This window comes from Ixodes scapularis, unplaced genomic scaffold (genome assembly GCF_016920785.2).
Source record: "Ixodes scapularis isolate PalLabHiFi unplaced genomic scaffold, ASM1692078v2 PGA_scaffold9__187_contigs__length_104089568, whole genome shotgun sequence".
NCBI lineage: Eukaryota > Metazoa > Arthropoda > Arachnida > Ixodida > Ixodidae > Ixodes > Ixodes scapularis.
Window position 1 is genome coordinate 30,384,704 of NW_024609884.1, and position 25,831 is coordinate 30,410,534.

At 44.5% G+C, this 25,831-nt stretch overlaps 1 protein-coding gene across 2 annotated transcripts in view; it reads right to left on the bottom strand.

The window, feature by feature from the left end:
• Positions 1 to 22,850: 22,850 nt before the first annotated feature.
• Positions 22,851 to 25,831, bottom strand: part of LOC115321873 — a 276,363-nt gene continuing 273,382 nt past the window's right edge. For both annotated transcript variants that reach the window (XM_040223407.2, XM_040223406.3), the window contains one exon: positions 22,851 to 24,055. In XM_040223407.2, coding sequence (XP_040079341.1) covers positions 23,583 to 24,032 — 450 coding nt within the window. In that variant the 5' untranslated portion in view covers positions 24,033 to 24,055 and the 3' untranslated portion in view covers positions 22,851 to 23,582. The remainder of the gene's footprint in view (positions 24,056 to 25,831) is intronic.

Here is a 25,831-nt window from a genome sequence, read left to right on the forward strand (position 1 = left end):
AGTGTGTTATATATGCAAGTAGGTAAGACGAAATTATAACCACTATTTATTATTCGTCGCTCCAATCTTTGTAAAAATTCCCAAACATGCCTCCGCGAACAACTGTGACCTAAATTGCGTTTTTTTTGTTGAGTCGACTATGTTTAGTATTGTTTTTAAAATAATACCACGTGTAGAACCTTTCCTTGCCCTCCAAATTAAGCAATGTTTGTGCCTTTATCATGTACGGGCACGGAAAAATAAATTATGAAACAGAGAAGGTTTTCACTTTTTGTTCAATTTCAGCACGCTGTATAAAACAAAAACCCATTTTTAATTGTTTTCTGTTTTCTCGCGTCGCGTTCTCTTCACACCCTTATTCTATCAAGAATACATTCCGTTAGAGGTATTTGCACTGGTTCTGAGTTTTAAGCCTCTAAATATGCTAAAAAGAGCAAATGCCGATGGTGGGTGTGGGGGATTGTTGTGTGTGGCGTTTTTGAACCACTCTCAATCTCAAAGTATTCAAAAAAGAACTTCTATATTTTTTATTGTTATATATATATGCAAGTCGGTAAAACGACATTCCAGCTACTATGTATTATTCATCGATCCAATCTTTGTAAAAAATCCCCAAACATGTCTCCGCAAACAACTGTGACCTAAACTGCGGATTTGTTTTTGAGTCGACTATGTTTAGCATCGCTTTTAAAATAATACCACCGTGTAGAACCTTTCATTGCCTTCCAAATTAAGCAAAGCTTGTGCCTTTATCATGTACGACTACTGAGAAATAAATTATGAAACAGAGAAGGTTTTAACGTCGTTCAATTTCAGAACGCTATATTGTTGTTGTTACACTTTATTAAGGTAAGGATGGCCGCGACGGCTTTATATATATAAACAAAAATATATATTTTTAGTTTTTTTTTTTGTTTTTCTTGCGTCGCGTTCTCTTCACACCCTTATTTTATCCATAATACATTCCTTTAGAGGTATATGCACTGGTTTTGAGTTTTAAGCCTCTAAATATGCTAAAAATGATTCTGTTCTGTTATCAACATGAATTTCGCATTAAAAATATAAAATTTTACATTTAAAAATCTAGGTTTCAACTAGGAAGTGTAGTTAACTGTAATGTTTTACAATATTATACTTTGATATTTCTAACGTAGTAGAGATTATGTAACGCACAGCGTTTAGGCTTGAGGCCTCTCCTATCATGGCACCGGCGGAAATTGTCTGAAAACCCGCTTTCGGCAGTTGCGATTGTATAGTGTTTAGACGTTTGGAACTGCAAACTTGTTATTATACGTCTAACGACATCAGTCTTTTACATGATTATTTATTAAACGTACCTTAGATTATTATAATAAAGAATAAAATATACAGCTATATCCCATAAACCCACCAGCAGCATTTGCTCTTTTTTAGCATATTTAGAGGCTTAAAACTCAAAACTAGCGCATATACCTCTAACGGAATGTATGCTGGCTGAAAAAAACAAACAAAAAAAAACAAAAAAAACAAAAAAAAAAACGCGACGCGAGAAAAAAAGGAATTGATGTTTTTTATACAGCGTGCTGAAATTGAACAAAAAGTGAAAACCTCTGTTTCATAAATTATTTCTCAGTACTCGTACGTGATTAAGACAAACTTCACATAATGTGGAAGGCAATGAAAGGTTCTACACGTGGTATTATTTTCAAAACAAAACTAAACATAGTCGACTAAAAAAAAAAAAAAATCCGTAGTTTAGGTTGCAGTTGTTCGCGGAGGCATGTTTGGGGATTTTTACAAAGATTGGATCGACGAATAATACATAGTAGTTGGAAGGGCGTTTTACCGACTAGCATATATATTACAATAGAAAAATAAAGAAGCTCCGTTTTGAATACTTTGAGATTGAGAGTTGTTCAAAAACGCCACACACGACAATCGTCAAAACCCACTATCGGCATTCGCTCTTTTTTTAGCATATTTAGAGGCTCAAAGCTCAAAGCCAGAGCAAATACCTCTAACGGAATGTATTCTGGGTAAAGGAAGGGTGTGAAGAAAACGCGACGCAAGAAAAAAAAAAAAAATTAAAAATGTTTTTTTTTTATGCAGCGGGCTGGAAATTGAACGAAAAGTGAAAACCTTTTCTGGTTCATAATTTATTTCTCAGTACTCATACATGATAAAGACACACACTTTACTTAATTTGGAAGGCAATAAAAGGCTCTACACGTGGTATTATTTGAAAACTGATACTAAACATAGTCGACTAAAAAAAATCCGTATTTTAGGCTACAGCTGTTCGCGGAGGCATGATTGGGGATCATTATAATGCAATTAAATGTAAAGGTGCAAACGAGCTGGACAAGAACGATGAAAATAATCCCTCGAGAAGGGGAATAAGAGGAACAAAGGACAAACACAAACTCTTTGGAGATTTGTGTTTGTCCTTTGTCCCTCTTGTTCCCCTTCTCCAGGGATTATTTTCATAATGTTTGGGGATTTTTACAAAAATTGGAGTGATGAATAATAAATAGTAGTAATAATTTCGTTTTACATACTTGCATATATATCACAATAAAAAAATATAGACGCTATCTTTTGAATACTTTGAGATTGATAGTTATTCAAAAACGCCACACACGACAATCGTCAAAACCTCGTCGTTCTTTGCCGCTTCTTTGAGATTTCTTTTTTCTCAGAAACTAAACATGTCAGGACAATAAAATAAAAAGGATCGTTCTTCTTGGAACATGCGCCACGAAATATAAAAATTTGAGGTAAAATAAGAAATACGACTGCACTTCGTTGCCTGAATCCAAATGAAACCACCCATATATACATATATATGTATATACATATATACATATATATGTATATATACGGGTATACGTATATGAGTTGTTTCATTTGGATTCAGGAAAAGAGGTGCAGTGGTATTTTTTTTTGCCTCAAATTTTTATATTTTGTGGCGCATCTTTCAAGAAGAACAATCCTTTTTATTTTATTGTCCTGACATGTTTAGTTTCTGAGAAGAAAAAATCTAAAAAAAGCTGGAAAGAACGATCAGTGGTTTTGATGCTTGTCATGTGTGGCCCCTTTCTTGGTTTTAAAATAAATTTCAACGCTTACACACACACACACACATGTTTTCGAATCCCTCTCAATCTCAAAGTATTCAAAAGAGAGCGTCTATATTTTTTTATTGTGATATATATGCAAGTAGGTAACACGACATTATAACTACTATTTATTATTCGTCGCTCCAATGTTTGTAACAATCCCCAATCATGCCTCCGCGAACAACTGTGACCTTAACTCCGAATTATTTTTGAGTCGCCTATGTTTAGTATTGCTTTTAAAATAATACCACGTATAGAAACTTTCATTGCCTTGCAAATTAAGCGAAGTTTGTATCTTAATCATGTACGAGTACTGATAAATGAATTATAAAACAGAGGTTTTCACTTATATATATATATATATATATATATATATATATATATATATATATATAAGATAATGAAATTTTGAATACAACCCAACGTGTCTGCCATGCCGTGAGAGCCAAACAACTAAGGCTCCAATTCACGCTGTAAAGGTGGTTAGACAGCGAAGCTGTGGTATCACCTGCAACAACTGCCCACTGCACTTTAAACCCTTTTTATGGCAAACGCCACCAGGTGGTGCTCCAGTCTTTGGCGTCCCAGAGAACTTCCTCTCTATAAACATAATGAACAACGGCCACCTTAACACCACTGCTTGAAATGTAGATGAAACTTTTAACCACCAATTCTCCAGTGAACGCAGAAAAGAACGAAGGAGTGCGAGATATGTTAAAATGATTCCAGTATTCTTGTAAACCAACTTACCTCCTCCAAGATGTAATATTGTACCAGCCGGAGGCCCTCATTAAATCTCCAACTTTGTTGTCCATGTAGCATTCATGCTTTTTAGCACTGGTGACATAAGCAAGTTTAACAGGCTTACAAAGTCGGTCCGACCGGAAGTCGCTTGGGACGCAAGCGGAAGTCCACGAAAGCAAATGCACTGTGCCAAAGCCTTTTTATATTTACATGAAAGACTTCGTCCGCTGTCGTTGTCGCGGTAGCTTATGCAACCGCAATCTTTACCGAGAAACGCATGCAGGGAGCGTTACGTGCTTAACATCTATCACGTGGTTTTAACGCTTGTTTTGCGGTTTTCTTATTGAAACAAGTGTCAAAACCACACGATAAGAGATAAGGCGTGCGCGAACGGTGATAAGGCGCGCGCGTGGTTTTTCTGTCGGCGGACACGAAAAACCCGACCTACGAGTCATATAGAGCTTCGCTGTAATAACATGCGAAAAGCGCCGCTCATATATGATTTCTTATCTTGGATATACAGTCATGGACTATAGAAAAAAGCTCAGGCGAGCGCGTGGCTCCGAAGACCTCGACTGCCATCTAACGGAAGAAAGCTGGGTTATCATCGATGCCATTGTCTGAACGAACGGCATTTCAGCGGCTGCTTGTTTTTAGGGGCGAAGCTCCTTAGGGTCTAGCCTTGTCCGTCCGTCCGTCCGTCCGTCCGGCCGGCCGGCGTCCGTGCTTACATTTAAAAAAAAAAAATGTTTGCGCAGTCGACAGGATTCGAACCTGCGCGGGGAGACCCCAATGGATTTCTAGTCCATCGCCTTAATCACTCGGCCACGAATGCGGGACGAGTAGGGGGGCTCTGAGATGTGGTAGTAACTCAAGAGCTGGGGTTTCTGTCATGGATGAAACGTTGCATGTAGCCGCTCAACGTCTATACAGGAGAGGGCGTTGCGGTTAAATGCATATATAATCGCGTTAAACCTTGCATGCATTGGCTCAACGTTTATAGACGAGAGGGCGCCGCGGTCAAATGCTCAAATGCGTATATAACCACGTTCCATATCGCACATTCTCTTTCTGACATGGACCGTTGCAGCGGCGTAGACTTTCCATTTTCCCGGGGGGGGGGGGGGGGGGGGGGGGAAGGGAAGGGGGTTGCTTCTCCGCGCAAGCGAAAAAGCACCCCCCACCCTCCCATGTATTTTGTCAATAAAGGCAACGTGGGCATTATTTTGTTTACATGCCACTACTAGAAACTTGTTACATGGCACGTAAACAGCGTCTCGGTAAGGATCATGGCCCGGGCCCGGGGGGGGGGGGGCACCGCCCCCCCTCCCCGGATTTTATGAGGGGGGGGGGGGCACGAGCCCCGGGCTGTGAAGCAATAATTCTCATTTCAAGTGCCTTGAAATTTAGATGGAACAATCGGTAGTTGAAGCGCTTCTACATAGAACATCAGGCTGCTGTATTATCATTCACCAGATGCCAAGGTCGTTCAACAGATCGCTGAGAATTCTTGAGATGCACAATTTACGAAAGAGCTCTCGTCAAAAAAGGGCTTGATACGGAGTAGTAGCAGAGGTGCGCATGCTTTAATTTTGTTCTCCGGGACATTTCCGATGCCTCGGTCAGAACCGGCGCGAGGTGGGCTTCGGGGTACAGCAGCTGTGTCCTACAGGGAAAACAAACTTCTGGTAGCACGCGTTCATGTTCGCGATCAGATCGACATTCGCGTGCCTCATATGGACTCCCATATGTCGCTCTCGCTTTGTCTTTCAGAAGACTGCGAATATTGACTTTCTTCTCGCCGAGACCCCGTTATCTTTGTTCCTGGCGATGCAAAGTGGCCCGTGTGTAGGTGTTTGTTGGTGCGTCGGATTAAACCAACTAGCTCAGTTCAGTTTTTAGAGACGGCATAGTATGTTCAGCTAAATACCTTAAGAACTCCGATAGTTTGATAAGGCACTGATTTGATTAAATTGCCTTTTTGTGATAATTAACGTGCAGGAAAACTGGATCTCAGAGAAGGTAACTTATTAACGCAATTCACTGATAATAATCACGCCGGAAGTATTTATAATTGTTTAGACACCACGTTACTCTTGTTCTTGTGATTCCGAGAAAATTACCTTTACCAGAATAATATGAACGAAATGATGACATACTTCGAACACAATTTTCTCTGCCACTGAAGATCAGTTAGCAAATTGGTCTTTTATGAACTCATCATTTTTGGAATACACAGCAATGCATTAGCAACATCAAGGTGACATTACTTTCTCAGGACGAATCGCCGACATTTCTTGGTGGTTATGAACCGAAACGCTTGTTTCCGCTCATGGTCATTACGATTAGTTTTTGACAGGTTACTAGGGCGAGTCTGCAACTACGACCTTGTGCTTCAGTGATCGACACAACACTCCTTCATCCTGCGTAGATCGGCCCGCACAGGACGGTTTCTTGTTCGGGGATTTACGCCAACCTGTGTAGGCTGTTTCTCGCGAGAAGAGAGGTGTCGACGTTCCGTTGAACCATCCATTTATTAAATAATATAACACGTTAATTGAGTCTTGTTTTGTCGCTCAAAAAGGTACATATACGAGGACATCGGTACAGTGTAGGCAGCGGAAAAAATGAAATAAAACTAACGGAGAGACAGAGGGAAAGTTGAGACACGTGAGCAATCCCACGCATGGAAGAAAAATAGCAATGCAGGACCGACTTTACCGTAGTCAGTCGATTAGGGTTTCAACGTTTCTCTGAATCGGAATTATTTTTGTTTACTCTTCCTTTGAAAGACCATGGCATTTATTGTTAACGTTTTCTTGTTTATTTTTTTTTTTGTGATGCGCCTCCGACTACGCGAAACCCATTGATTTCAGAATTATTTATTCAGCAGAAAGAAGGCTCTGGAGTTCGGTGAAACGCTCTACAGATACTTGAGCATTTAAAGAGAAGGAGACGCTTGGGGGCTAACCTCGTTCCTGCCACGTTCTTCCCTTTTTCTTTTCATCCTAATGGGTTTCGGATAGAGACTCAAGGGCACCTCGGTCCTCAAGGACCGCTTCAGATCCCCATTTGAGACGAGGCGTCTTCTTGTGCGTGTTCTCGCAAATGCGGGCTGCTTTGAACTTCAGTTGGGAACCGTTCGATGAAAGCTGCATTGCGCTCTACGCTCTCCTGGCGTTGGTCACAGCAAGAAAATCAAGAACAAAAGCAGTGTTAAAGATTCCAGCTCTTTTCCGCTGTCCCAATGCGTTAATACTATCAAGTGGTCATTTCAACTGCTATGAAACAGGTTTTTTTTTTTAAATTTATTTCAGGGACCGCGAAATTGTTTCCCGCTTTGGTTGTAGAAAGTGTTGAAAGGGTCTGCGTTCAATTGCCCGCGGAGCGTGTGGAGAGTGAATACCATGATTTATTGACAAGAACCCAACAAATGACAGTTGGCCCAAGTTCGAACAACCAAAAATGTTATGTGCGCTGAAACGAAGACTGCAAAGTGTATTTCTATGTGTGCTCTGCCCCCCTTTTTGTGCTGTCCTGCAATAAATGGTCATGTTCTATGTTTCAACGTCGATGGCGTGTTTTGTTCTAACAGTTTCTGGACCCCTTCGTCTCTTTGTTGTTCGCAGCAATTGGTTCTGTGCCTGTTCTACACTGCAAACAGATATTTACGGGGTTCTTTTTTTTCTCTCTTTCTTACGACCGCTATTGGCGAGGCTTCGTAGCGAGTCCTATCTTCAAAATGATATACATGAAGTCACGTGACATCAGGCTGTCACGTGACACCGCGGTATCTCGTGACGTCAGTGTCATGTGGCGGGGGACATAATGCGAACGTGCATCGTGTCTAGAACGCGTGGCTAGCAGACTTAAGGACATAAAGATTTGAACTCCATATGTATGAGGATCCACCAAAAAGAATCGCACTGTGTTGGGCTTGGTGTTCGGCAAATGTTGTAACACTTTCGACTGTAAGGCGTGTAATGTTGGTATAGATAGATAGATAGATAGATAGTTTATTTCAGTGCCTGTCAACAGCCGAGAGGCATACAGGACAGTACACTTCGTCGACTAAAACACAGTCACTGTCGTTGCCAAAGGCCTATAGTAACAAAAAAAAAAAAATAAACGTCATAAAAATTGAAAAAAAAAAAAATTAAGTAAGATAAGCCAGACGTGTCTGTCAGATATATAATGCTTTCGCGATACAAAGTCAACTAAAATGTCGTGCTCCAAAATTTTTAAATTGTATATCTCTTGCAACCGTGTCATTGGACACTTGACGTGCATATCTGTATAAAAAAAGTGCAGACTTTTATGTATTTTCCCAGATGGGACTCTGAAACACAGCGACGACAATAGCGCATCACAGTCAAGTGTACCGCGTACAACATTGCGTAAAAAATGTCATGTCACGTGCAAGCCTCCTGTCATGAAAAGTCCGAAAGCCAAGGTCTTCCAAAACAGCTGTAGCTATAAAAACGGCGGCGACCAATGGGTCTATTGTACACAATACGAATAAAATTTCGCTGGACATTGCCGATTATAATGCTATATGACAAAGCCACAGAGTTCCAAGTTACGGATGCAAACTCTAAACGCTGCCGTACAAGTGACCAAAAAAGAAGCGAATGCAGTGTGGTCTGCGAAATCTTCTTGTTAACCGTGATGCAGCACCAAAACATCGTAGTGCCTGACTGGCTATGCTGGTGAAAATCCACCCTCGAGTCCACTTGAACACCAAGTAGTAGTAGATTGGGGTTTTATGGCGCAAAAGCAACTAGAACACCAAGGTCCCTCGCAAGAGACACGCGCTGTACCTGACTGCCAGATCGAATATAGTTGAACACGATGCACGCGTGTCTCATTGACATTACCGAAGTTTTCTTCAGATTTAGTTGCAGAGTATTTGTTTTGTACCATTGCTCTACAGAACATACGTCATTTTGTAACAGAAAGCAGTTCTGCACATTCTCAATCTTTCTAAACAATTCCAAGTCACTGGCGTACAATAATGCTTTGGAGTTGTGCACCTGCGACGGCAAATCATAAATTAACACTAAAAACAACAACGGCCCAAGGTTGGAGCCCTGGGGCACACCTGATAATGATACGAACGGCTGAGACATACATTTTGAAAAAACTAACTCGATTCTGGCGATTTCCCAAGTAACTTGCAAACCATGAACAAGAAATCGTGCATAAGCCATACTTATTCAATTTGGACCAACGTATGTTATGTGAAACCATGTCCAAAGCCTTTGCCATATCAAAATAAATAGTGTGTACTTGACCGCGGCTGTGTACTAAAGGCGCGCTAAGCCCGAGGAAGACACTCATATTTGACTCAATAGATCTGCCATTCACAAAGCCGTGCTGCAATGGTGATATTTTTTGTTTAAAATAAAAATGTAGACGTTCATAGATGACAATTTTGAAAAATTTGAAAATCCGGATAAAAGTGACACTGGACGAATTGTTTACATCACAGGGATCTCCAGACTTGAATACTGGGACAACCAGAGACATTCTCCATCGAAAAGGTAACACAGCGCGCTCTACTGACAAATTATTCACATGAGTTGGAGCTGGAACCAGGATTTCAGCGCATCCCATGATAATGAAGATTGGGATGCCGCCGCGGTCGGTAGAACGTTTTGATTTCAGCTTACGCACAGCAAGAGACACCTCGTTTTCTGATACGCGTTCACAAACTAAACAGTCAAACTTTCCACAGCGGGCGTGCTGTCTGACTGCAGAAACTAAGAACTGAAATGACAAGCAAACACCTCACATACCTCTTCCGGTGTGAAAAAAAGCTTACCATTGGTTTTCAACACACTTGCGCTGACATTATTCTTACCCTGTGTTCGTGCAAGACGCCAAAAACGATATAGTTTCTTTCCACTTTCCAAAGTCATGTTCCAGACTATCCTGGTAAAGTCCCTCGTCACGGGCAAGAAGCTTTTTAACTATTGTTCTTTAGATTGAGAATCTGTAATGCCAATACTCGCAAATCAGCTTCTTATGTAGTCTATGGTAATGTCGCTTCTTGTATATAAAATATTTTAAATCTGTGAAAAACCAACAAGATAATTTTGACTTCTTTGGACAACCTTGAGGTATAAATTCTTCCATGGCACCCTGTTCAATCGCCGTCAGCATATCGACGGAAGAGTCACCGTTCGTGACGCTGAAGAAACCTGACCAGTAATGGCTACGCAGACGGCCATATAGCCCCGCGTAATCGCCATAGGCATATCTAAACTTCGATAACTGTTGCACTTTTTGCACTCGGAATGACAAGAAAAAAAGACAGGGGCAACCGCGGATGAAACGTGTCAACTGGTGCAAACGTGTCGCATGCGTGACTTGCATCAAAGACAAGAACATTAGTTATTATCAAATCTAGAATGTTTCCAGCGAATATTTTTTTATCGTGTTAAGGTGATAGAGTTTATTAAAACGGATGAACTCAAATAGGCATTGTGCTTTCTCACGTGCTATGCTAGTGCAGTCACTGTGGATTAAGCCTGCTGACCAATCAACCTTTGCAAAATTGAAGTCGCCATAAATGTGTACTTTGTAGTTCGAGAAATCAACCTTGTTTTCAAGGTCTGCAAAAGGCTCTGTAAAAACGCGTGTTTCGGAGTTAGGAGGAAAGCAATAACAACCGATGAGACAATTCGTGCCGTCTGACGCTGGCACCTCAACCCAGGCGCATTCCTCGTAGGTCTCAAGATCTCTCATTCTGACTGCAGGAAATAAAGATTTGCACGCTATGAGGACACCATCCCCATTTTTAACCGTCTCCGCACAATTCTGATCCTTCCTAAACAGAAGACGCAACGAGGAGGCCACACCTCTGTGTTTTTTTTTTTTTTTTTTAACATTTTCAAGCAGTTCTTCGTACAGGGAAACGTGGAAGGAACTGTACGAGTGGTGCGTTGTTTTCAGTCTTGTACATGTCACCGTTCTGCCTCCGATGGATCCCGCCAACAGCTTCTGTACTGAAGCAATGGTGAGGGTGCAGGCTAGCTGGTGTAAATTGAGCATAGTTGTAACCCGAGACTGGGGATACGGACAAGGTTTTGTGTTTTGTCCCTTGTCCGTATCCCCAGTCTCGGGTTACAACTATGCTCAGCTTCTGTACGTCGGACGCCATGGTACCGGGAGCCAAACGAGAGACGAAAAAGCCTCTGGCTGCCGGCGGTTTTGGTGCTACTTGGAGCGTGCACTGCTTAGCAGTGCCAAACGTAGCTGGAGGCCTTGTGGAATACCTCACCGGTTTCGCTGAGGGGTGACGGACCTTGCGCCGAGAAGCCTGGGCTAGTCGCGGCGACACAGACGAAGCTTTGCACTGGCAATGCCGGTTGACCGGCGAAGCGGAGCGGCGGAAAATCCGTTTGCCCCACGACACACTCGCGCAGATCGCGTATTTCCACACGAAGAGTCGCATTTTTGGCCCGTAGCTGTCGCACTTCAAACGCTAGAGCGTCTATCTGTGCTGCCATCTTCTGCATTAGCGTGACTACGTTCGGAAATACGGAGACGCCGGCAGTATACTCGCAAGCTCTGGGCAAGGCACAAATGTTTCGGTGGGTGCCGTGAGTGCAGACAAGCTGGCTGCAGGAGGGTCAGGCTGCTTCACGCACTGTACGCATTTGTAGCTGCTGGACCGAGACTGCGTGAGGAAATTGTATTCCTCAGATCGAATGCCCCAGCACTTGCAATGAAACCGGGGTTCACACGACACACGTCTTCCACGAATAGGCTCGGAGCAGCGCGCAAAGTCGTCCGCCTTCGCCTCCATCTTGGATCAAGATTTCAGTCTTGAGTCTCCTCAGCATGAACCGATGCCATCTTGCCTGCGTGATAAATGTAACTTCGGTAATAAATTGCGACTCGACGCATTGGAGCGCACTGGCGATGGTCCAAGAATAAACGGAAAGCAACACAAAGAACGAGTGTGGGACGAGACATCTGGAACAGTGTGCTTTACCTTATTCTTGTTACTTCGATACTTGTGATACACTGAACAGTGAACACGATTTAAGTTATTTCTGTGAAGCACCAGGTTTTCGCGGAACTTGTTGAATTATAGCGCTTCGGGCTCACCCCAAACTTTAGAGCAGCCGTCCAATTCAGGGAGCATCGATCATTCGGGTTTCGCATCAGCTTTGCTTTGAGCGCTTGGACCGTAGGATTCTTAACTCGTCATAAAAATGACGAGTAATGTCGCTTATGAGCGAAGATTCCCGATGTTGGAGAAGGATCACACCTGCCATCCCTTAGCCGGTGACGATGCTACGATCAGAAACTTTGTGTCGGTGGGATGCTCAAAGGCCGTTCATACAAAAATACTATCCGAGTTGCACACTGCTTTTCTGCACACACCGTAACGTTATGGGAACCCTAAAGCCAGCAATCACACCGGGATGACGTAACACTTTTTTATTCTTCTTGTTATATGCTGGTCGTGGTTTTGCCTTGTTTGGTTGAGCGGTAGCATAACGCAAATAATGTGTGTTCATAGCTAACACAATTGAGGCTCGAAGTGTAGTGTCATGACGAACAAATTCACGATTATTTACGATTATAACTTCAATGCCACTAAAAGATGACTCATATGGTGAGCTGAGTTTCAGATAGAGCTGAAGAAAAAAAAGACAAGACTGCGGGTAAAAACGACACATACACTATAAAGGTATTCTAACATGTGGTGTATGTGTCGTTTTTACCCGCAGTTTTTTTTTTTTGTCATGCTGAATATTCACCAGCTCATTTGTGCCCTTACATTAACTTTGGTTTTTTGTCGTATTGTGCCCTGTTTGTCTTCTACTTTGGTTTTTGGAGCTTCTCCGCCCAGTCTCAGGTGTTTTAAGAGAAAGGTAAACTTACACCATCTTGCCTGCGCCATCAATGTTTACCGTTAAGTGTACTGACACTTTTTTAGAAGAGCCTAAACATGTTCTTTTGGAGCTCGGATGTACACACCATGTCAAGGTAAGTTCCTAGAAATATCCCTATCTTCCGCCGACTGCAACTTGTTTCAAGCGTGCGGTTTTTCAACAGCATTTCACCCTATGCGTCGCATGGAGGTGACCGAATTGCGTCTCCGTCGCACGTGTGGCGAGTCCGGCGCGCCCACCACGACACCCTTATTTTTCAGTTCGGTAAAGACAGTGGAGGCGCCGGGCCTCGGCTCCAAGTCCCAATCAATCAATCGTTTCCCGCACCTTTTCGTCGGTCGGAGCCGCTGTGTTCGTCAGTTTTCTTTCCCGGCGAGCGGAACCCTACCGGTAAAAGCACCGAGTTGGCTGCCGCTTCGCGCGGAGGCGTCTTCGAGAAACGCGCCTTGATTGGATTGATTTTCGTTGGCAGCGCGTGGGAGCGTGCAGGGCCATCCGCACGCTGGCTGATGTGAGTCACCCACGTTGCTGCTTGGGCGGCGGTCAGCATCGATTGGCCGCCGCCCGCGGTGCCGTCCGTTCGCGACGCCCTGGGGACGTCGCCGTTCAGCCATCACCGCCAGTGGTTCAGACAAGATCGAACCACACTGTCCGGACTCACCCGGAAACGACACCACGTTAGGACCACGTCATACTCATTCGTTGAAACAAAGCGAACGCCGAGTTGCTCTCGTGGTCAACCCGCCCGCCGTATTCAGTCTTGCTGTGATGACGTCCTGCGGGTCCTGAACAGGGTCGTGTCTTTACCTAAGGGTTTAGCAACATTTTTCGGTGTTGTAGTGACTCTTTGCCGCATTTCTTCGAAATGACGTATTCGGTGTTTTTTTCTTCTTTTCTTTTTTACTTCTCGTCATATATTGTGGGTGTAAGAGGCAGCGGACAAACAAATGAACTCCTGCCTTGGCTGACCATACTTCTGTAGTGCTCAGAAGCAAATCCCATTGGGGGGGGGGGGGGGGGGGGGCGCCCCCCCTTTCTCTTTTTTGGAGGGCAATTTGACATGGGTGGACCCCCCGTGCACCAGAATGAATGGGAGAATAGTATCCTTACAAATCCCCGCCAAAAAAAAACAAAAAAAAAAACGGAGTTCTGGATTCGCTTTTGGCAGTGCTTCACATCGCGTTCCGACCTGGAATAAGTGGTTCTGTACAGTCTCTCATGCATGACTAAAAAGCAGCGAATTGCTGGGCTAGTTGTTCATTGATTGGCATAATTAAAAAAGAGGAGAAATACGTGGGACTAGGGGCTATACCTGCGCCTGTCTTGTGTGTTTCTTTGACTTCACCATAGTTTTCACTTTTTGAGTATGTCTCGTTACGGATATTAAAATTAGGAGTAAAAACAATGATGAGACGAAGTCCGAACGAATAATAAAAACAACATCGCCTCACTCGTTTCGCAAGTGAGGCGATGAAGTCTGGACCTGCATGCTCCTTCGTTTCGGCTGTGTGAAAGCAATGGCTTTTGATATGGTAAATAGAGTTCTGCAAGCCTTCAGCATTGTGCGGGTATTCATCACGCTTCTTGCTCCGAAATACAAGCAGCACGATGCCAGCGAACATTTGAACATCAACGAAGATGCAACAGTACCGCATCCCCAGTCGGAGGAAGATATAAAAAAAATAACAATGCTTACTTTTTTTTTTGCGCGGGTTTGCAAGATTGCGCCGGTCGCAGGCAATCAATGGTTGGTCGAACCCCGCCGTTGTTCGCGCCATATGCTGCTGCTAGAGGCGTATACTTTTCTCGTGAATCCGAAGTCGGCATTTCTTCTCTGCTTGCTGTCCTTTAACGAACCATACAGTATAGCACAGCACAAATACTTTTCTTTCCCCGTCTACCGAATCGTTGGACGGAGAACATGACTGTCCGACTCTCTTGTACAGATGCGAGGAAGAAATGGATTCTTGATATCGAGGAAAGCGGAAAAACTCTCGGAACACGCTTTACTTCATCGGGTTTGGTGCAGTCAGTGAAGAATAGTCTTCCTTTTTGTATTTATTGCAATGGGGGTGTGAGAAAAGGAACCGTGTTCTGACAGTTGGGAGGTTGCGGTGCCATACTGTTAATTAAGCGAGCAACAGCCCAATAAATAAGTAAATAAATAAATAAATAAATAAAAGAAGCAACAATGTGTTGTGAAAAAACCTAGAATATATATATATATATATACTTTAGAGATTCTAGGTGATGTCACATGGAGCCCAATGTACTTATGTTCAGATCTTAGATGAGCCTTGTTTTTGTTTATACTGCTTCTCTTTTTTAATATAGGAGGGTGGGAAATGAGCTCTTCGCCTCGACATCGAAGTAAATGGGACACGCGGATGCAGGAAAGCTGTAGCTCTGCAGGAACTTCGACGGAGGTAAACGATATACTTGAAGAATTATGGGCTGGCGATCGTGCTTTTGGCATTCCGCCAGGAGGAAAAATTCTTGCCAAAGCACTGGTGGACAAGGAGGGAACTGTTTCCTGAACACGGATGAAAACATGACCACTGCTCTCTCTACCTTGGCGAGCTGCTTGCTGCCTCATTCACATGAAATCGGTCGTTTTCGTCTTATTCCCATATCTGCAAGCACTACAGTTTAAATTAAAAAAAAAAATGTTACGTTTTTTTTTTCATTTTAAATATAAAAACAGTAGAATGTATTTTTTTCTTTTTTTAAGCTTTTTGGAATTTAGATGCGTGAAAAAATAGAGTTATAATGTTGGCAACAAATGTGCTCTTCCCAAGCCGACAGAAATGCGTCTCATCTCTTTGTCTCTCGGGCACCGATGTGGCGGGGGCCATCTGACTCGCCCGCTCGAGCGCTGAAAGTTCGATTTCAGTTATTCGAATGCCCTCGATTACGGAACAACAACAACGCTGCAACGACGACCCTTCGGCTCCCTCACTTCGTCCACCGATTTCCAATCTGCAAAGCCCCATACTGTATTCAAAGAGCTTTCGAGTTGAAATGGACCAAGGGGCCTATAATGGGAGCGAGAGTGCTCATCTGCAGCAGACTGGAAAAGTAATCGGAGGCTTCATTACTTAGAGATTTCATGCGTAAACAATTGTTTTCAAAAGAGGGTTTGATCTGGTTGCGAGTTTCGGCTTGAGAAAAGTGCTTCTGTACTCTCTAGTTGAACTAGGGCTGGGTACTTGATCGATTAACCTACCAATGAATCCATCAATGCTTTAATCGCGATTCATTTTTTTTCATCGGTTTACCGACTAAAAGTTAGCTAACCAACAAACAAGAAAGTAAAAATTGAGTTTTTCGCCATGCATGCGTGGACGAGTACAACTGTATGAAGGCACACTTTAGGAGAAAAATTTCGACCTAAAGTAGACTCTAGGGGGCGACCTAAAGTAAACCGTCGGCGGCGAGATTTGTAACTCAAAACAAGTGGAGAAGGTTATACGGCGAGCAAGTGCTCTAAAATGCGTCTTCGGCGCATCGGAAAGCAAGGAGGAGCACGCCAATCAAAGCGGGACACAGGGAACGCGCAGGGTGTGTATGTGTGTGTGTGTGTGTGTTTGTGTTCGATGTGTGTGTGGGTGTGTGCGTGTGCTGGGCGATGTAGAAGAGGAAATCGAGGCAATCGTGGGTGTGGGCTAATTGGGGGGGGGGGGGGGGGGCAAAAGCACGTGAGCGTATTTGGGGGGTAAACCAACGCACGAGGTGTGCAAGGAGCAGGCGAACTTGTACGCCGTATACGTGTCCCAGCGACTTGAAGGCCGCGTGATTGTCCGTGTAGCGCAGCGGAGACGCTTGTGAAAAGTCGAAGGAATTCGCTATTGCTGGAGAATATCAGCGAACATCGTTGCGTCTGCAACTGAAGTAATAATTTGGGAGTATGGGTGTCTTTTGACTGTTAAACTTAACTACACATTATGGTTGATCTAATATCTGAAATTGAACATTTTGCCGTTTATAAAAAAATCGTAAAAAAAACAACAAAAAAAACAACAACAACAAACAAACGTAAGAATAAAATAAAGTAATTTTGCGTTTTTTACAAACTATTATGCATCGAAATGAACGAAACCGATCAATCGACTAATTAATCGATTAGAAGCTGGCGAAATCGGGTTTAAATACTTAATCGACGCCCGAGGGATATGCACACCCGAAACTGTCGTGTATAGAGAAATAATTAAGTGTCAAAAGGGCAGCTCCTGAGCGTGGAAAAGTGAAAACCAATCAAGTTGGCCCCGTTAAAATCTTTACACAAATTTGTGGTTTCGTCCGCAGTATTTGAAGTGTGCGACTTGTTTTGCAAAAATGTGATGGGTGCGTCCTTTCCAAGTTTATTGACTATTCTTACAATAGAACACTTTACGTCAAGTTTTCTTGACGTAAAATCTCTACACATTTTCTCATGTCTACAAGTCTACAAGTTTTCTCCTTTACAGCTGTCTATTAGCGGCTGGGATTCACTCTCCGATAACATTGTAACAATAGAAGAGCCCAGCACGTTTCGAGCCGCACTTGCCGCACTTGCCGCTCTTTACACGTAATTAACCTAAACTGCTTGTGTGTGTGTGTGTGTGTGTGTTTTGTTTCCAAGTTTTAATATATATTGCTGTTTGTCCCCCCCCCCCCCCCCCCCCTGTGTAAAGCCAATGAGGGCGATATAAGGGCACAATGAATGAAATGAAATAAATGAAATGAAAATTGAAGTCAGTAAGGATGATAAGGTGAAGGCAGTTTTGAAGAAATTGGGCTCCAACTAGTTGACCTTCACTCGTAGTATTTTGTTTAGGCCTCCCTGCTGCTATACACATATTATTATTTCAAACTGACGCAGCAGACCTGCTTTGCCCAAGTTATAAGAATGAGACCCCTGCTTATTATCTTTCGAAAAAGCTGACGCATAAGCTATGGTTCGATTTCATAATTTTAGCGTCAAATGTAATACATAGGTCGACCATTTATATTTCTTCAGAAACAAATATGTATTTTCTGCCATTTATTTTTTAAAGCTCAAGGTGAGAGCACAAAATTGCAGAGAAAAACAAACGCTGCAGCGCACGCAAACGACGGCGCCCAAAAGCAAAACCAAGACCTAGGACGAGGGCGGAAAATCCAAACCTACTCACCTTCGCCTTGCTGGAGCCTGTTGTGTCTCTGTGGTCGCGATACTCGGATAGGTTTATATGAATCAATGTCGATCTTAATGTTACTTCTGGGGAGTTAGACAGAAGGGATAGAATAAAAGTGAACGTCGAAGAGGGGACTAATCTTTTGCTGCACATGTTCCGTCAGAATAATAAACAGAAAGCTATTTTGCGGAAATAACTCCTGACACATTCATACCGCGCATATCCTTGACCATATACGTAACCCGCAACGTCTGAAAACTTGGCGAGTAAACTTCGCCACCGCTGCAATCGGCTGTTTGCTGCGGGTGATTAATACTCGTGCACATAACCGATGTCCCTATAGGGCTCCCTCAGAGATCCCGCCACTTTGACGACAAAACCGAGCCTGACTTAAACTAGACATTAATGAGGCAAAACAAAACAAAACCCAAACAAACAGAAGCAACTGCAGTGAACAGACCTTGGAGAGGGTTTTATTTCAACCAGTATCGTCCGCACTGGTCATCGCAGATGACCACACCAGAATGAACAAGCGCGTACAAACAACCCACGGGGTAGTGCCCTGTTAACGAGGGCGTGTGTGAATAAATGCAGTGGTGACATTCACAGACACCGATAGCCTTCCACGGAATAGCCGACACAGCGATACACGGTAACCAGTCGGACTACGCGTGCTTCCATTTTGAACATTGCTCCAGCCACCGACATCTTGAAAAACGCAAGGCGCGGTCAGTCCCGGATATCTTATTATCGCTCTGCGGCCTACGAGATTACTGCCTGATCCTAATGAGTCTGATCATAATAAGTCCTGCGTTTCTCAGTCTGTTCCTAACTCTAAAAGCTGAGGGCCAGGCATTCACGCGCGACATTTCTGTCTGGCACTTGTCCCGACACCTGGATCGAGTCGCGTCGCTTACTGAAATGAACTTCAGAGCGAAGGAAGGCTAACAACGCCGCTACCATGGCAGTAGGACTTTTAGACGTAGGCAAATTCAGACGCGTTCGCAAATTTCTACAATCCAAAGTGCGAGGCGCACACTTTTCAATCTCTGAAATTTTCTCCCAGAAAGTCACGCTCACTAAATGACCGGCTTTACGGTGATCCCCACAATTTTTGTTCTGTTTTGCCGTTAACTTTCTGGATCTGTATTCGGCCGAATTGTCCAAAAGGAAAATTCATTATTGCACCAATGACAGGTCTTTTGTCATACCGCTGTCCTGATTTCTCGTGCGATTAGTATTCATTTATTCTGCTTGCGAAGATACCAGGTAATAAGTTTAGCGTGAGCATAGTGATTTTTACATTTTTTCTTGCCATATCCTTTAATGGGTATACGGTGGAAAACTGGGACGCTGGAAATTTCGACGTCCGCTCCAGAACAATGCCCTATAGAACACGATATCACACTGTCTATCTTACAGTGCTACAGTTACTCCACGTAGGCGATAGACAATTCAAACTGAAATAATTGCGACGGCTGTAGGTGCCGCGCTTTGCAGCCAGTGAATTCACTGACATCAGTTTTTTTGTTGATCTTCTTGGGTTTGCCCCTGGTTACGTTTGGCCCTGCGGCATCGCTTTGCGAACATTCAGGGCTATCGAACGCTATTCTTCCGCTACATGTACAGTCCTGGACAAAACAAACTCAAACATACGAACGCGCTTGGTCACTCACGTACGTTAGCATAATTGCGCGGCGCTATATGTAAAACGTTTGGACGCGAGTGTCGTGGAAGTTTCCCAGACATATCTTTTTCCTATGATCCACAGGTGTGAAGTGTCACAACAGTTGACACTCGAAATATGGACAATGAATAGCAGGAGGGCGGCTGTAAGTTGCTCCGAGTCTTGGCACGGTCTTGCTTCGTTACAAAAAAAAAAAAAAAAAAATGCAGTTGGATGCATGCGTTCCTTCGTTCCTGAAGGGCATTGGGGTTGTCAAAATAAGGAGGGTTGAGACAACCAGTTGGGGTCGAACAGTCGGTACCAGTGACGTCAGCAGGGCCAGCGGCACCCGGGGCGATTCCCCTCCGCTACCCCCTTCCCCTCGGCTCTGGTGTCTCGGCGCGACAACAGAGCCAACCCTCCTCCCCTTTAACTACCCAGCTGCACCCGGGGCGATCCGCCCCCCCCCCCCCCCCTCTTAGTGACGTCACTGGTCGGTATCTACAGGTAAGTACATAATCCAATGCGTTTCAAGTGCACCTGATACATGCGTGCTTAGCAAGGAAGCGCTGAGTATGTTCCGAACTTCAGGGTATTTACTTGTTCAAGATCCAGAAACATATACTCAACCAGTGCCTCCTATATAAGTTACACTATGCCTGTCAGCTACTCTCCAAGACCGGTCCAGGCCCGATGCTTCACCTCACAACACGCACGTACAGATAGGTAGCGCCGCCTGGCGGACGTTCGTTTTGACCATTTTTTAGCATGTTGTATTTACTTTATTATTGGAGATATATCATATATATGTTTTTTTTAACAACGTGCCGAACACTGTTCTGCATGTGACCGCCCTGATTCAAACGAGGTTTGCTGAGACAAAATACGAAACTACGAAACAAGCACAGCCAGGCTTCGCTTTTGCATCGCGAACGCGGAGAACACTTGGCCGCTTGACCGTCTGCTTTGGCGGCAGTTTGCGGCTTTGGCGGTCACATTGAATCGCGCGCATAGAAATAGTTGGCGCCGGGTGGTGTGCGGGTGAAAAGGTAGGAAAATAAGAAGTAATATTCCGTTGAAAACGGCGGGCTGGTCCCGAGCTGTCAGTCAAAAACATTTAGATTTCTTGCTGTCGGTACTGCTGGGGCGACATTATTGAATCTCCTACGGAAGAGATGGTTGGCTTCACTACATGGCAGGTTTGTATGCCTCGGTGGCTCCACCGCACGGCAACCACACGTACACATCGCGACACTGTTAGCGCGAACACGACGTCCGCACATTTTCGCCTTTTTCTTTTAAATAGTATTAGCCAGCACGAAATTTTATCGCTTACATTATAGAGCTAATTGAGCTCTTTCAGTAGCAATAATGACTTGGATGTCATCCCTTAGTTTCAAAGACAAAAACTGGAAAAACCGGCGATCGCTTGTTCGCGCTAACAGTGTCGCGCTCTGTACTCTTTGTCCTGTCCCTTCCGCTTGCCAGCGCTCGGAGCTGACAGGCATAGTGTAACTTATATAGGAGGCACTGACTCAACTCATACGCGTTTCGACCTGCGTTCTCATAGGAGAGACATTAAGCCTTGTGGTTTCGTGTCAAAACTCAGTATTCGACATACTGAGTTTTGTTGCCGGAAGAATCACTTGGAGATGAAGATATGTTTTTATCGAGGCAGGCACGTTCTGTGACTACGTCGGCATGACAGAGGGAGACAACGAAGCTAGTATTGGCCAAAATAAACGGGGAAATAAACCGAAGTGCATTTCAAGAGTGCTGCACAGAAACACGCAAAACTATAGAATGTGCCTCTCACATATTGTTCCCAGTTCTTCACATTTTGGCTTAGTCTCGACTCAGAATCAACTGGGTGTAAAATACAAAGCATCCAAGTGGAAGAGAAAGGAACAGAATGGCAGAAGGCAACGTCTCAATTTTTGAGACGTTGCCTTTTGTCATTTTGTTTCTTTCTCTTCCACTTTGGATTCTTCGTATTCACCACCCAGTCTCAGGTGGTTGAAGTAGTGGTAAATTTATACCAGCTGGCCTGCGCCATCACTGTTTTAACAAAATTTTGTGACTGTTTCTTTCTGGATATATCCAATTTCTTTGGTCCCTCAATCTCGGGTTTTCATAATTATAAATGTTCCCTAACTTGAAAGTATTTTCTTTATTGTTTCTGGCAAAAAAAGAAGAACAATTTTGTTTATGATTGCATTTGATATGCCACATGCATTAGCGTTTATCAAATTGAACCCATTCAAGATCGAATTTTTTTTTAGTGTATTATCGAATGGAACCTCCTTCAATTCGATAATGCGTTAAGTTATCATGAACTTACAGAACTCGATTTCATCATTGTGACGTGAATTTAAGTTCCTACGTTCAAATTTTTGAGAGGCAAAACTGTGCAGCAATAAATGAGAACCTCCAAGTTCTAGCTACCTGCGTATCTGGTGTTGATTACAACTTCAGCTTAATAAAGCCACAATTGAAGACAAAACAATATATATATCCAACAGAAAAATATGAATAAAGGTCTTTAAGTACTGTTGAGAAACTTGAAAGTATCTTTTCAGGTTTGCGTCTTCAAAAATAATCAGATCAAGTAGAACATGTCAAGTAGGTCATCTTCGGTCGATATACTAATTAAATGTCGTTCTGAACTCCTATCAATTAATTAATTATAGGGATCCATCGATTAACTGACATTACACACGCGCTGGCGAAAGAAAAACGCGCAAGAAAAACAAAATGTCCGTTCTTCAACCTCAGCATACTTTCTTCGTTCGTTTTGAAAGTTAAAATTCGCATAAATGAATTCCGAAACAGCGTTCCGCTGAACCGTGTGAATGTTTTTCGTTAGTTTTGTGCAGATCTTGACCGAGGCTTTACCTAATAGCCAACTTAGCAAAATGTGACCGTCGATGAAAACCAATAAAGGCGAAATCAGCTTGATGTTCTAACGTAGCATTTGTTGCCGAAATTCCCAGATACAAAAAAAAGTCTTCAAGCACAATATTATAATATAATATTGAAGTAGGATGTCTCGGACCCGAGTGGGAAAAATAATCGTTTGATCGTTTTGCTTTCATACTTAGTTGCCCCTTAGGTGTCTCTTGAATGTTTGGTGTGCTTATTAACCTCATAACCATTTTGTGTGTGTGTGTGTGTGTGTGTGTGTGGGAAAGGGGGAAATCCCCCTTTTTTTTCTTTGGGGGGGGGGGGGGGGGGGGGGGCGTCGTATCACTGGATTCATTCAGTGAATACTTAGCTTGTCTCTACAAATAGCCTTTTTCAGCGGTTGGGTTATTTATACTTTGGCATAGTAATTTTAAGGGAGAACCACTACACTGACTCCGCTCACGAGCGCGAGTCTTCCTGACCCGTTGTGCGAACTTTATCTGCGCGATCCCCAGGATTTATTGGCAGCAGCAGTTTCAGGTGTGTGAATATAAATGCGCTCTCCGAGGGTTAGACATTTTGTGCCTGCTAGAGGTGAAGCAACCAGACTTTTCTTGCGCCTCCAAGTATTGTTTCTGTCCCCTATATTCTCGAATAGAATGAATGACATGACAGACCCTTTGTACACGTACTAGGCATATGTACATATCGCTTCCGCTTCACACAGTGACGATCATACCACGGAGCAAAGACGGTTTTCAGACTAAGAAGCGTACATAATGTAACGACCACTGCCGCTCACTCATCGGGCGGAGAGAACCTCCACACGGTTTCGGAAGGGGCAGTTGCCGCGGAGATAGTTACGACACCGGAACCCATCTGTCTGAACGAGCGCACCAAGCGGGTCTTTTGTATTGACACCGGAGCATCGGGTCAGAGTCACAGCTCCGTTCGCCGACCTCAGGTCTCCACGGCCGTCATCAGCACCGCACACGAGCCCCGAGAGCCCTTCATATCACCGCCACAAGTCCGCCCGCGCTTCTCAGTTGCACAGGATGCATCGCGCACGGCCGTGCGCGTTAGCACGACGGCCGAGAAAACCTCAGGCGGCCTCCTGGGATTCGGCGGCCCTAGGTGCGTCGTCATCCTCGGTCTCCGAGGGGCTGTCGGGCACCTGTCCCGGCAGTAGCGGGTCCAGGGAGCCCGTGGTACTCCAGACACGCACGGTGGTCACGGTGGGGAAGACAGCGGGCGTCCCGGTGAGGGGGGCCCGGACGCCCTTGTCCTGGACCGCGTCAGCCTTGTCGAGGGCGGCCTGACTGGCAGCCATGCGCTTGCACATGGCGCATGCGCAGACGAGGATGCCCAGGCAGAGGACGCCGAAGCTGACGCCGACCACGAGGACGGCGGCCGTCCAAAGCTGCTCGTCGAGCTTATCGTCGCGCACGATCATCATGACGATGGTCACGCTGGCACCGGACAGCAAGAACCCCGACAGGGTGAAAATGCCCGCCGCCGCGTAGCAGGCGCGGGTGCCTGGGCTGCTTCCCATGACTCCGCTCTTCACGGGGTCCTCTGCGCACAACAAATGGACGTCTCGTTAGATGTAGCATCCGGACGCTGGATCGTTGTGCAGTGGGAGGGCTTGACCAGGGGGAGGAGAGGCTTCTGTTCCTCCATACACGACTGCAGTTAGGGAGGTATGGCCGACACTTGGTGTGCACGCGGCTATACTCCGCTTACCCCTAAAATAACAGTGACGTGGAAGCTGCGTGCTCGTGGAAGACGGCACCTGTTTACCTTTCGCCACGTGATCACGCTCCTGTCCATACCCACCTGTAGAAAGTGGGTTTAGGCCTTAGGCATAGCCTCCTCTATACTCACAAATCCTGGCAGTTCGACGACGGAGCCATAGAGTGCCCAGTCGTAGATTTGGAGCGCGAGGAACTGGTATAGCACAGAGCGCTTCTCGGGGAGCCTGTAGTCAGCGCACAGCTTTTGCAGCGGCGAAGACCCAAAACATGGTTTTCAAACCTGACGAGAAAAGAAGCGGTAGTCTCAAGGTTTTAATTCTTGTCTCAAGGTTTTAATTTTTAAGTAGAAAAGAAGCGGTAGCGCGAGGAACGCAAGGGGCACGAGCGGACATTCCATCGCTCGGGACAAGTGTGTTTCGACGTCTCGCCGCAGCGAGGCGCCCATCACATGCCTCTCCTCTCATTCTTTGTCTGCGGCTCTACCTTTTCACTTTCGCGGCCGCGTCTCGTGGCAATCTGCCAGGCTTTGTCAGTAGAGGAGGCTACGGGTTAGGTGATGTCCGGTGAGCTCCCACCGCACTGTCAGGCCCATATTTCTCCCCTTCTTTCCCCACGCTCCAGGTTCGAGCATCTACATTTAGCCAACTCACCTGCATACAGAGTTTACTTTAAGCTCGCTAAGATTCCTTAGATAATGCTAAACATTTTGGGAGGAAAGCAGGAAATTGCTGGCATTTCTACTATCAAATATACTAGCTAATATATGTGTATGATATAAAACAAACATTTCAACAAATGGCCTGCCCCTTCAGGAAGGCGTCAAGAAGTTTTCTGATTGGTTTACATTTTTTTTTAAAACTTCAGTAACTCGAGAGACCTCCATAAACATGGGCGTACCAACCCCGGGGGGGGGGGGGGGGGGGGGCAAGGAAGGCGCTTGCCCCCCCCTCCCTCCCCCGCCCTTCCGAAACCGCTGCCACTGCAAACACTGGACGGCGGCACCCAAGGGATACCTTAGAGCACCGCCCCCCCGGCACTGCGAAGGGGGGGGGGGGGGGGGGGGGGGGGTCTGGTTTGCCCCCTTACTCAAGAACAAGTTGGTATGCCACTTTCCATGTACTATAGTAGGCATGCTGTAAGTATTAGACGAACTCCTTAGTCCCTGAAGAAAGCGTTGATGCTGCGTGGAAACGTGTGGCCTACTTTGTTTTGTACAGAGCGTTTCACGAAACGCTGACCAAATCGTTCCTGCGAAAAGAACCCATCGCACTTAAAATAGGTCAAATTGGTGTCTATCAAAGGGCCTATTTAAAAAAATTCATAGTGTTTGATATTATTAGATTTTTAACTAATTTTGAGTAATGCAAATTTTAGCTAATACATTTAAAGACATAGTTTTAAATATAAACTTTCTGGGTATCGTCGAAAGCTTCTAAATCAGCGCACTTTAGGGAAAAATAAGGCACAGCAGCATTCTACAACAATCCGAAAAAATACAAAAAGACAACAGTAAACGTGGATGCTTTTCTTCTAAATTCCCGTTTCCTATCGAACCGCATGCGCCAGAAATCACGCCCCCCCCCAACGTAACGAGTAA